General features: G+C 39.9%; 1 protein-coding gene across 9 annotated transcripts in view; it reads left to right on the forward strand.

The window, feature by feature from the left end:
- The window catches only part of TM6SF1 (transmembrane 6 superfamily member 1), a 59,090-nt gene extending 46,439 nt beyond the window's left edge, over window positions 1-12,651 (forward strand). For 8 of the 9 annotated variants that reach the window (XM_027773571.1, XM_014589486.2, XM_027773569.1 and 5 more), the window contains 3 exons: window positions 1,551-1,643; window positions 1,829-1,948; window positions 10,606-12,651. In XM_027773571.1, the coding sequence (XP_027629372.1) occupies window positions 1,551-1,643; window positions 1,829-1,948; window positions 10,606-10,797 (405 nt within the window). In that variant the 3' untranslated portion in view covers window positions 10,798-12,651. Of the gene's footprint in view, window positions 1-1,550; window positions 1,644-1,828; window positions 1,949-2,607; window positions 2,875-10,605 lie in introns of those variants that run through there. The other variant, XM_027773570.1, reaches the window with a different exon arrangement.
- The last annotated feature ends 306 nt before the right edge of the window (window positions 12,652-12,957 follow it).

Below are 12,957 nucleotides of genomic sequence, written 5' to 3' on the forward strand. Positions count from 1 at the left end.
GATCTTTCACCATGCCCAAGATTCCTGATTTATTCTTAGTAGAAATAAATTTGAACATCTCATAACTGTAATGGCTAACTGCATTCAGCTTGCATGACTGACTATTAGAAACTTCTTTTTTTTTTTTGAGAGATTTTCACTGTAGGGCGCGTGCGCTCGCCAGACAGAGAGAGACATAGAAACAGAAAGCGAGAAATCACCCCCCAGGGGGGATGGTCACGCCGCAATCCCCTCTCCTCCATTCTCCTCTTGGGATCTTGGGCACGCATGCACATGCGCCCGGCGTGAGTTTTTTAAACCACCGGGTCCGGGACACGAACCGTGGTCGACTACGTGGGAATCCAGCGACACAGCCATTACGCTAACTGCTGGTTCCCCATTGTTAGAAACTTCTTGGAGGAGAGTTGGCTAATAGAAGGGGCACAGGGGAGGGAAATGAAGGCAAGGCCATCAGCTTTGCTCAGACCACTGGGCTACCGAAATCATTCTTTGGTTAGTTACAATTCCTAAACAAACAGCAACAATAATGAGCCCCACTATATTTGTACTGTATCCACTTCCGCTTCCCCATGCATGTAAGAAAACTGTACACCTGTGGGTGTGTGTGGGGCAGAGCTTTTGCATATGAGTTTTTGGGTTGGAGCCCATTTTTACCAACTCTGCAATGGGCCCCTATGTTCATCTTTTATCAGGTATGACATTTATAGCCAAGGATATAAGGAAGGGTGCCTCACGGAAGGGGACCTAGAGAAGACCTAGTAATGCGCTAGAGAAACTTTTCTACTCTGTGGCTTAAGTCTACTCTGCTGTTAAAAAAATCTTTCTTTTTTTCTCATTTGACACAGAGAAAAAGTGAGAAAGCAACTTCCCAGGGGTGATGGCCACACTGCAATCGCTTCTCCTCCATTCTCCTCTCAGGATTTTAGGCACACAAGCACATGCACCTGACTTATTTCTAGCCACTGTGTCTGGGACTCGAACCCTGTAGTCATCCACATGGGATCCAGCTGCCTTAACCACTGGCTGGCCCCCTTTCAAAGAGGACACAAGAGGTGGCTTCAACAAAGAGGATCCCACTTTCAAATGATCATTTACTGCCCCCAAAAGCCATATGATCTCTGAGGCACTGGAGGAGAGGAGGTTGCTTTATTTGAATCTTGCAAAGGACAGTAGGATGAATTTGGTGTAGAAATGTAATATTCTTCCTGTAGGGAGTAGTCAGCTAGTTATTTCCAGGTAAAGTGAAACTAGTCATCTATAGCAAGCTGTGCTTTTGGCTAGCCAAACCTGGACACTTAAAACACTGAATATTTGAAAGGTATTCAAGAAGAGTATTAGTTTCCATCTCCTGCTCCATTAGTAACCTCTGCTTCATCTCCTTAAAGTAAATCTTCAGATGACTTTTCTTTCCCTTTCATTGAGGAGCCTCCGCAGTGCAGTTTTTGTTAACAGCAAAGCAGCTTGTGACTAAACCTGGCACATTTAGCCTTGTCAGCAAATGAAAGACAGATTTGATTATATTTTTATAATAAGTTCATTTTTGTTCTTAGATTGCTCTGGATTGCCCAGCTGAGCTCTGCCGATTATACACGCAATTTCAAGAGCCCTACCTAAAGGATCCTGCTGCTTATCCTAAAATTCAGGTCAGGTAGTTATGAAGCCTAAGATTTTAAAAATGAAATTAATTTTCTTAAAAATGGGAAAATGTGGTTCCATTTAAGAAATAAGAATTAACATCCTAAAAAGTGAAATTAATTTTTTTTGTACTTTATATTCAGGCCAAGTTAATGTTGAGTTGCTGATGATGCTGTTTCTCTGTTCAACACAGATGCTGGCATATATGTTCTATTCTGTCCCTTACTTTGTCATTGTGCTTTATGGCTTAGTGGTTCCTGGATGTTCCTGGATGCCTGATGTAACACTGATACATGCCGGAGGCCTAGCTCAGGTACTAAGCATACTCTGTTGAGAAGTTTCCTGCTACTCCAGCTGTCCTTACTGAGTATATGAAAACTATTTCTGGTTGGGTTTGGTGAGAAGCTCTTCTGTCTCTGTGGGTTGTCACAAACGTCAATCTGTGTTAGAGAGTAGGAAATAGTTATCTGACTTGTTGCCTTTTTACAGTTCTTTAGAAGGTATTAACGCATATACATCTTCTTTAAATTTTACAATAGTGATCCAGTGAATGTGTCACCTAATTATAGAGATGAGGAATGAGGTTCAAATGACATTAAATGATTTGCCCAAGGTCATTACCTAGCAAGTGGCAGTGTTGTTCTGTAGAACTGTTTTCTTAATATCTGAGCATCATAGCTACTAAAAAAGGATTGAGAGCTGTTTTTTTTTTTGGGGGGGAGAGATTTTTGCTACAGGACATGTGTGTTCACCAGACGGACAAAGAGAAACAGAGTGACAAAAAGCAAGAAATCACTCCCCAGGGGAGATGGCCACATTGCAATCTCTTCTCCTCCATTCTCCTCTTGGGATTTTGAGCACACACGCACATGCGTCTGGCTTGAGTTTTAAGTCCTAGGGTCCGGGCCTTGAATTGTGGTCAACTACATGGGAATCCAGTGACATAACCATTACATCTCTGTTGGTCTTCAGGATTGAGAACTATTACCTTCAAGATGTCTTAAAATTTCCAAATGCCTCTATACTATGCCATACGGAACCAAGAAAACTGGCTTGAGAGTTCTGTTTCTGGACAGTAGGGCCTGTCATCCAATCCTCACTCCCCAACCTCCTGGTGGCACTTAGCCAGGACAGTAGCTAAGAGTAGGTATTCAATAAAGGTTTACTACATTGGACTGGGAATGAAGTTATTTACAGAATTATCAAGCAAAGAATTTTACAGGATAATAATTAGCAAAACAAACTGATCTTTTTTTTTTTTTTTTGGAGAGGTTTTCGCTATAGGGCGCGTGCGCTTGCCAGATAGACAGAGAGAGACATAGAGACAGAAAGCAAGAAATCCCCCCTCAGGGGGTATGGTCATGCCACAATCCCTTCTCCTCCATTCTCCTCTCGGGATCTTGGGCACGCACGCACACACGCCCAGCATGAGTTTTAAGCCACTGGGTCTGGGACATGAACCGCAGTCGACTACGTGGGAGTCCAGAGACATAGCCATTGCGCTAACTGCTGGTTCCCACAAACTGATCTTTTGAACAAGGAAAGAAGTTAAGTAATTTTTAGCTTTCATATTAAAAAAAAAAAAAAAAAATCCGGGACCAGCAGATGCCATGGCAGTTAAGGTGGACACTCCCACAAGGCTGACCATGGTTCAAGTCCCAGACCTGGTGGCTTGCTTTCTCACTCCCTCTCTGTCTCTCTTTCTGGTCAAATTAAGTGGACGAATAAGTAAAATTAAATAACTCTTAAAAAAAAAAAAACAGCTCTTACCTTTATAAAACATGATCTCCTTGCTCTTTCTAAGCAGACCTAAATATGAGGTTCCTTCAGAAACTAGGTATATACAGTTTGTTAGATACTCATGATATAGTGGTCATGATGGCAGGACACTAGAATTTACAGGACTGAAAAAGTTAGTTTATGAGGTCACTGGGTTAAATTCTTCCAGTCTAATGTATTTATTAATTATGAAACTAGAATATTTAACAGAATTAGAATATTTTATATAATTAGAATATGTATCAATCAAAGAAGCTGATCCAACATCCAGAAATAATTTTTTTCCTTGAGGGACTTAAGAGGAAAGAGAACTCACATTTATCTCCCTTTACTTATTGCTCCTCCTCTTCAGCCCTCTAATATTTGATTCTTCAGGGCTGTTTTGGGTCTATTTATTTCCATGTCTTTCGATGCCATCGATAAGCTGATGACATCCAGTTTTCTATCTTCAGCCCAAACTGCTTCCAGACACCTAGATTTAATTCCAAACTCAATCTTTTTTACTTGGATATATAAGACCTCAGATTTAACATCTAAAATAAGATTCTTGGTCTTTTCTACAACTTCTGTTCATCTTTTTTTCTTAAGTAGCCCTTTCTTGAAACCAGCAGCGTAAGCCAAACACTTAGAGCAATTCCTCATACCTCCTGTCCCTCACCCTCTATAACTAGGCCCTCACTAGTCTGGTTAGCTGTGAGTCCAGGTGATTCTCAAATCCAGCCCTTTCCCAGCTCCACTGAGACCATACTACTCTGAGCTCTTACTGCTTTACTCCATGCCAGGCAAACCGTGCTAAGTATTTTCCTTCCCTCTGTGCTCGGCTGTAGCAGGAAATACTCAGTGGCTTAACACAGTTAAATTCTGTTTCTTGCTTATGCAAGGTTCATGTGAGATACTTTCAAGAGCCAGGCCTGCCACCAACTCGACTGCATAAAAGGCTGGTAAACCAATGTAGTCATGTGTGCCTCAGAATGTAATGAATATATAGTATTATCTTTGCAACCATTTGTCTTTTAACCCCCATTTCACGTGGAAGCTCGGGCTAAGGCTCAGGGCTCCAAAGCCCATTCTTCACTGTGATAACTCCCCCTGTCCCATACAGTAAGCAATGGCACAGGGTCCTAGAGCACAAAGGGTTCTGTATGTGGCATCGAGGAGTAGGAGAACCTTTAGGAGGTGGGAGACAGTGATGTCTGAGCTAGGCTCTGAGGGCTGAGTGGGACTTCATTGAGCTGAGGACACTTAGGTGTGAGGGTGTGCACCAGAAGGCAGAGGAAGCCATAGGTTGTTTTTTCTTTGGCCTGGTTCTCCTGCCTTATTCTCCAGGACGGATGGCCTCATACTTATCTCCTTCTTGTCAGCCCTTTCTTTTTTAACTTCATTCATTGTCTTTTTTTTTTGAAGTTGACCAGAGAGACAGAGTGAAGGAAAGTGAGAAAGCCAAATGCCAGGTCTGGGACTCAAAACTGCAGTCAGCCATGTGGGAGTCCAGGTACCCCAACCACCACACCACCTGCTGGCCTCTTTTCAGCCCTTTTAGAGAATTAGATTGCTTGGAGTCCAACAGCTACTATTTTTGATCTTTTGTCTGCACAACTTGGCCTCCTTTGCATGTCACATTCCTCAGTGTGCCATATATGAGCCCCTGATGCAGAAACGCAGAGTAAAGTCAGATACGAGGCTGGCAAAAGAAGACCAGTGTTGGACCTGTCAAATGTTAGAGCTGGTCAAGTTTCAGGAGATGACTACAGAACTGGGCAAGAAAACAAGAGTGAAGGCCTTGTGAACAGGGTCTACCAAATCAAGGGCTTAGGAAGGCCACAGCTTGGAGGCAAATGGGTCTATGGGCCTGTAGCAGTTAAGAGTAACCCCAGACTCTACCTGTTGGTGAGGCTAAGCTTGTAGATTGGCACCTGTGATTCCAGCTGGGTGGTTCTTAGAAGGGTAGTGTGGACTGCAGAGTAGCAGCTTCAATCCGACTTCAGGCCTTGCAGAAATCCTTGGACTTATCCATCAAGGTAGCCTGAAGCCCCTCTCTTGCTGTTGAGTGTCCAGACACCGAGCCTGAGGCTAAGGGCCAGATCCTGTAAAGGTCAGAAAGATGTTTCTCCCAACCCAGTATGTGAAGAGTGGCATAATTCAAGAAATTATATATCTGACATTTTCATAGCTCTTGGCTGGCTTTAATGTCTACTGCAACAAAACAGTGCAAACAGTCAGAATGTTGAGTTGTAGTGGTTAAGACTTGGACTTTGCAAATACTTATTTCTGAAGTGAATTCTCATCTTGGGAGAGTATCTGACACATTCACCATGGAAAGCACTGTCTATAAACTTGACCAGTGCCCCTCGATAGCTTAAATGCCATTTCTAATTTAGAAGCCACACCATTCATGACCCCACTAACTTTATCAAAACTTGCTTTTACTAAATGATCTAGTGAATTCCCAAGACTATGCAATTAAGAAGAAAAAAAAAAATCTTTGAAAAAGTACTGATCTGTATAGGTCAAGGGAAGACATGCCAGGTATATATTGGGTCCTAGATTTAAGACGTTAGGAGTCTGCCTAATCTGTTGCCTTCAGAAAACAAAATATCAATTAAAAAGTGAAAATAAAAGAATAAAAACAAAACCAGGACACAATCTAGAACAAAGAGTTCCACTGGGGACTTATTCATAACCAACTATCTTTTTCAAACAAAGTACTTATCATAGGTTTAAAGTTGCAAGTCTCATTTGGAAAGTATTCTAGGCTACTTCAATCCATTTATTAGTATTTTCTATCAATTGAAGTATTTTCTCTACTAAAATATCATTGAAAATGCAAACAAAAACCCAGAGCCAACAGTTAATAAGGTTAAGAGCATGAGCTCCGGGACCAGCAGTTAATGTAATGGCTATGTCGCTGGATTCCCACGTAGTCGACTGTGGTTCGCGTCCCAGACCCGGTGGCTTAAAACTCACACCGGGCGCGTGTGCGTGCGTGCGTGCCCAAGATCCCAAGAGGAGAATGAAGGAGAAGGGATTGCAGCGTGACCATCCCCCCTGGGGGGGTGATTTCTCGCTTTCTGTCTCTCTGTGTCTCTGTCTGTCTGGCAAGCGCAAGCGCCCTATGGCAAAAACCTCTCCAAAAAAACCCCACAAAAAAACAAAAAAACAAAGAGCATGAGCTCTGGAGGCAGACTGGTTCAAATTCCAGCCTGCCAATGACTATTAGTTCAATGACTTGAGTACTTTTACTGAACTCTCTGATCCTCAGTCTCCTCTTCTATAAAGTGAAGATAATAATACATTTCCATAGAGTTGCTGTGAGGGTTAAATGAGGTAATTATGTAAAGGGATTAGAACAATGGATGGCACATAATGACTATGTAATGTTTTTGCCATTATTAATACTAGTAGAAGATTCCCACTAGAGTTTGAAGGAGAAATGACTTACGCTGCTCAAAATTAATTAACTGATCTACAGACAATTAAGCTTTGTGTACTGTATATAATTACCTAAAATTCAAAGAAGCGGGCAGAAAGTTTTGGAGATTCACAATAGGCTCTTCCCACTCACAGTCCTCAGACTCTCCTAGTCCCTGGCTTATACTGTATCAGCCAAATAACTTGGCTGTCATCCCAACGTTCACATTAGTTTTTGCCTGTAATACTCAAGTGGGTACACAAAACTTTCAGTTCTTCCTTTTGGAGCCAGGATTGTAATTTTTAATCATCCTTCCCAGGTTGTCTAAGAAAACAGCTATTAAAATTTAGCCTTTGTTTCACTTTTACTGTCTCATTTTTCATTCCAATTATCCATGCTTAAAAAAAAAAAAAAAAAGTACAGTACAGTCATGTGTCACTGAATGATGGGGATATGTTCTGTTCTGCATGTTTAGCCAGTTTCATTGTTTCATGAACACCCAAAGAGTGAACTTACAAAGCTAGATGGTATGGCCTTACTACATACCTAGGCTGTGTGGTACAGCCTATTATAACATTGCAGGGCCACTGCTGTGTATGCAGCCTGTTACTGACCTTTGTTATGCACCATTATGTGGCGTGTAACTGTAAGAGGACTTCATGAGTGTGGAAAAACGGAATTAAAGTACATGTTTACTTTGGTGCAAAAAAGTTTTGAAATTCATGCAGTTTTTCCATAATTTGTATCTTCCCTGAACTTTGTGAAGATCCCTCATCTTTCAGTTTCCCCCGTAAAGTGAAATGGGATTTAGAATGGAGTATAAGGAAATTATTAGGAACTCAAGCTCCTGTCACCACCAGATGTTGGAGAAATTTCTGGAATATGTCATTTGTATGTATAGTTCTGAGGCATACGTCATTTCAGGAATAGTTGAATGAGACACTGACCTCCGCATAATACTTAGGCTGAGCTTCTCAGGCTTCGTCACGGGGAGGCTTTGGGTGCTGGTGGCCACATCACCTGGTAGACACGGTCCAGCTCCTTCTCGGCTATGTGCGTGGAAGAGAACCCTCAGGAGAGTATTTTTTCCTGAAACTTGAGAACCTGGACAGTTAATGGCCTTAAGCCATGTGCCTTAGGAAGAAGCTATGGTGCAGTTTGGTGCTCACTCAGCTGGAGGTGTGTGAAGGCTCCATAAATACACCCATTAGATCAGTGAGCAGTACTGGGAGCTGCAGAGAACTGGCTGCAGGGCTCTTGCACAGACACTTCTTTTGATCAGGAATATAACAATCTTTGCCCCTTGTTTAACTGTTCTGGATAAAAAGGCCTACTAAAAATAAGTATAAAAGTAGAGAAATGCTTTGTTAGATCCTTTTTGTATTTGACAGTCACAAGATCACAGTTGCTGAACGTTTATTGAGTGCTAACAATGTGATAGGTGCCACACAGAATATCAGACACGGTACCTGCCCAGTGGGCTTACAATCTAATCTAAGGACAGGAATCATGTTTCAATGTCGTCATGAGTTTGCTGTTCATGAAAATGAGGTATTAACTGCACCACTGAGTGCAGGAAAAGAGCCTACGGAGTCACTGACTTGGTATGCAGGCTTTCCTGTGTGAGCGGGCACACATGTTCACAGTACTTATTCTCTAAGTATGGTGGGCAGTTCCCCAAATCTGGTGAATCTGTGATGTGTACAACTGTCTATAAAGATAGTGCCACTAAACCCATATTTCTGAAAACCGTGGTTCAAATCCGGCCTTCAGTTCAGAAGGAAAAGTTTGGCTATATATTCTGAAAAACACTGTTATTCAAAATATGTCCTAGGGAAAAATAGTGATGGGAGCCAAGCTCTTGTTCCTAGAATGTCCAAACAGCAGCTTATCAGGGCGGCCCACAAATGCCCTTTATCCCCAAGGCCTTCTGTCCTTGTAGACAAGAGCGTAGACACGTTTGTGGGATTCTGCTGGAGCATCTGCTTAGGGAAGGTGCGTTTGAGAGCAGAGCCCTCTCAGGCTTCATGGATCACTATGCAGGCAAGGCAATCCATTAGCTGATACTTGGCAACATACCACAGTAACTTAATTTCTATCTCTAGAGAATAGCAAAAATGTATCAGAGGTCTCTAGAATATATCAGTAATTTATAAAAATGTAGCTCATTAAAATATCTGCCAGTGATAAAAATTCATAAAGATGCTGCCTATAAAAGCTTGCCCTTTTCTTTTCCTGGTAAAGGCAAGTGGTAAGTAACACCTGTATCCGCTAGCCACTTAACAGAATAAATTGATATGGAATGAAAATGTAAAATAACTTATATGCATTTAAAGCAAATTATTTAGTTCATTTGTGACTTCTGTGCCTTCCCAGAATGCTAAATGTTTTGTCTTTTCACACTGATTCTGATGAACTAATAATTTACTACTTACTACATTTAGACTCCCAATCCTTTATTCATGTATATCCTAAATTTCAGCAAGATATGAAAAATGTATACTCTGAGGTTGCATTTTGTGATGATGCAAACCTCCTGAGGAAATAGTCTACCAGGATTTTTAAATCCTTCTGTGACTTGTGTTACTCTATTAGTTTCCCTCTATGCTTACGAAAAGTATCAAAAAGGACCAAATGGCATACTTCTGAACAAGTATATAAATACAGAGGGAGGCCCCTGTCTTTCTGTTTTACAAACTTAGAATACGCTGACCAGTGATATTTCTAAATAAATTACAATTTGATTTCTAAAGGTTGCCTACATGTATGCCATTTTATAAAGAGCAACCATATTCCCACCCTTGTCCAAGTTGGTAACAACTTTATCTTACAAAACAGCCTTTAATATTTTTTAAGTTGCATGAAAAACAAATACATGAATAAATAAATAAGGAAGCAAAAATACATAATGAAAGGGCTTTGAGCTCTTGCTCTAAGGAGTACATAGAAGATTGATAAATGAAGCTGTGGTCCTCAGTGCTTCTCTTTAAACAGTTTGTCAGATTAAAAATATTTTTATCTAAAATATTTTGGGGATGCATATGTCCTATAACAAATTTTTAAAAAATGTCTTCACTTTATTGGAATATAATTTGTGAACTGCAACTGAGTCTCTTTGTAGGGTCTCTAGAATGTAAATCAGAAAAAAAATTGAGATTTTATTCAGATCTTTCTGTTAAACCAAGATACTAATATTCTGTATAAGGCACAGGATGAATGAAAAAACACAACTGGTTAGGGCCAACAGGTGGCATGGTGGTTAAGGTGCTGAACTTTCACATGAACAATTGCAGTATAATCCCAGATCCGATGGCTTGAAAATCATGCTTGGCATGTATGCACATGTGCCCAAAACTCCAAGAGGAAAATGGAGAAGGGACTGTGGCATGGCCATCCCCACTAGGGAGTGCTTTCTCACTTTCCCTGTCTCTTCCCTATCTCTGTCTCTCTCTGGTGAGCGCACACACCCTATGGCAAAAATCTAAAGAGAAAAAAAAACGCAAAACAAAAAACACAACTGGCATGATCAAACCACACTAAGGAAAGTATACTTTATTTGAACATTTATATCAAAGATGGTCCTAAATGTAATAAAAGACAAAATTTAAAGGAAGATTATCTTATTACAAACTATGGATTATTTGAAGGTATTTTGCCTGCAGGTGAGAGTAATTTTGAGGGCACAGAAATGTGGTCTGAATGAACTATTCTGAAAGAACTCATTATCCATTCAACTGCGCACAAATTTCATGCTTACCCCCTTTTTTTTTTAAATGCAACAGGCTCAGTTTTCTCACATTGGTGCTTCTCTTCACGCTAGAACTGCTTATGTGTACAGAGTCCCTGAAGAAGCAAAAATCCTTTTTTTAGCCTTAAACATAGCATATGGAGTTCTTCCTCAGCTCTTGGCCTATCGATGTATCTATAAACCAGAATTCTTCATAAAAACAAAGGCAGAAGAAAAAGTGGAATGAAGGTATTACTTCATGTTCTTCCTCTCTGGATTACTGACTTTTTGTTACACTGGTACTAGTATTTGTCTCATTTCATTCCCTTCTCATCCATGAATACTTAAGAATACATCAATTTGTGCTGCAATATGTATGACATTGTGGGGGTAAATTTTCTTTTTGAAGGAAAATTGAAGTTGTTGAGAAACAGCTTATGGAAATATACTCAAAATTTTTTTGTGAATAAACCTGACCATCCACCTCAATAGTATTTGCACACACTAATTATAAATGTGAAAATTACAATGTAGTGCCTACAACAGTGAGCATGAAAATGAAATTATTTAAAAGTGTGGAATGTTGTCTATGCATATGAAAAATTCAGAAAAGCAGGCCAGCAGGCAGTTTGAAGGTTAAGGCGCTGGATCCCACATGGCTTTCTCCGTGGCTCAAGTCCCAGACCTGGTGGCTTGAAAGCTAGGCCAGGTGTGTGTACACGCGGGCCCAAAGTCCAGGAGGAGAAGGGATTGCAGAGTGGCCATCCCTGCTGAGGGTAATTTCTCAGTCCACAACCCTGTGCCTGCAGAGTGTACGTGCCCTATAGCAAACTAAAAAGAAATTTAAAAATAAAATAAAATCAAAATAGCAAACACAAATTGGAGAAACAACTTCTGTATATACAATGTAGTAGTAGATTCATTATCAACTTCAATATAAAAGGCCTAATCATCAGAATATTTGTTCTTAAGTGTTGTTTGGAAAATGCTTTCCCAAGTAAAGTATACTATTCATTACTGTTTTAAAAATTACTAAAACTTTGTGTGAATCTAAACAGCTAAATGAGAGATCAGTAACTGTGTCATTACCCTTAATGAAGACCTATTTTACTGGTGGCTGACATTTCTACTGTATATCTGTGTATATTTTTAATAAAATTATTTTTGGCCTTTTATGAAGACAAACCTTATTTAATCTGAATCACTGTACCATAGATTTTTTTTCATGACAGGTTTTAGCTTTTTAAGAAAATGTCAGTTCTATGTTTCAATTAAAAATATCATCTACATTCTTATGTTTTATTGTAAACAATAAAGAGACTGCCCTTTGATGAATTAAATTTCATTATTTTAAAAATAAATCACAATACTCAAAATTAAAAAGTACCTTTTGGGCCAGCAGTCTAACACAGTGCTTAAGCACCATCTGTTGGGAGCTGGATGTCACATGGCTGACAGTGGTTTGAATCTGCTTTCCAAAACCAGCCAGGACATCTGTGCAGTGATGTCCCAAATCCTGATGAGAGCAGAAATACAGGGAAAAAGATGGAGTGTGACCACACCCCACTGTGAGGTGCTTTTTCTCTCTCTCTGGCAAGTATATGAGTCCTCTGCCAATTAAAGAAAAAAGGAAAGTGCCTTTTAAGAAAAAAGAATTAGACTGCCATTCCTACTATCTTTTCATGAGCCTCTCACATATGGAAATCTTTGCAAGTACAATAGAGAAAATCAGTATTTGTTAAATGAGGGAGAACAAACGGAAAATGCGGCTGCTTCTGCAATGTGCCCTGGAATGGTAAGGGGGTTGGTGCTCTCACACCCTCTACTGCCATCATCACCATCATCAGAAGGGCCCTATAAGCTTTAGGTCTTCTTTCATTTTCTTTTCATGGGATTTATTATCTCTTCACCAAGATAAGAAAACCAAAAGAAAATAGGATTCAAATCAATGCATAATGTCAAGTGTGTGAATTTGGGATCCACTGAACTGGTAAATATTTTCTTAGTACAAGCAAATCATATAGTTACTCCCCCACCTACTGGCCCAGAGTTTTCAAATAAACTAAAACCCAGAGACTGTTAAAAAAAGAAAAAAAAAAAAGAAAAAAAAAAAGAAAACCCTCACCTGCGCTTGATTCTACTGTCAACTTGCTGTTAACAATTTTTGCTTTAATGTATGGATTACATAATACCTCACATTACATATATGAAGTCAAATTACACTAACTTAGTTGTTTACAACCTCAAACCTTACTCCCAGTACACATTCCAATAAATTTATTCTGTAAAAACAATACATTTTTTTGTTTTTGATTTTTTTTTACAGTAAACTTTTCAACTACAAACCTCGAGTACGCGAAAGATGTTCCAAGGACAAGCATAACAGGATTGATAAAACCCAAACTGA

The sequence above is a fragment of the Tupaia chinensis genome, unplaced genomic scaffold (genome assembly GCF_000334495.1).
Source record: "Tupaia chinensis unplaced genomic scaffold, TupChi_1.0 Scaffold000359_1, whole genome shotgun sequence".
NCBI classification, from domain to species: domain Eukaryota; kingdom Metazoa; phylum Chordata; class Mammalia; order Scandentia; family Tupaiidae; genus Tupaia; species Tupaia belangeri.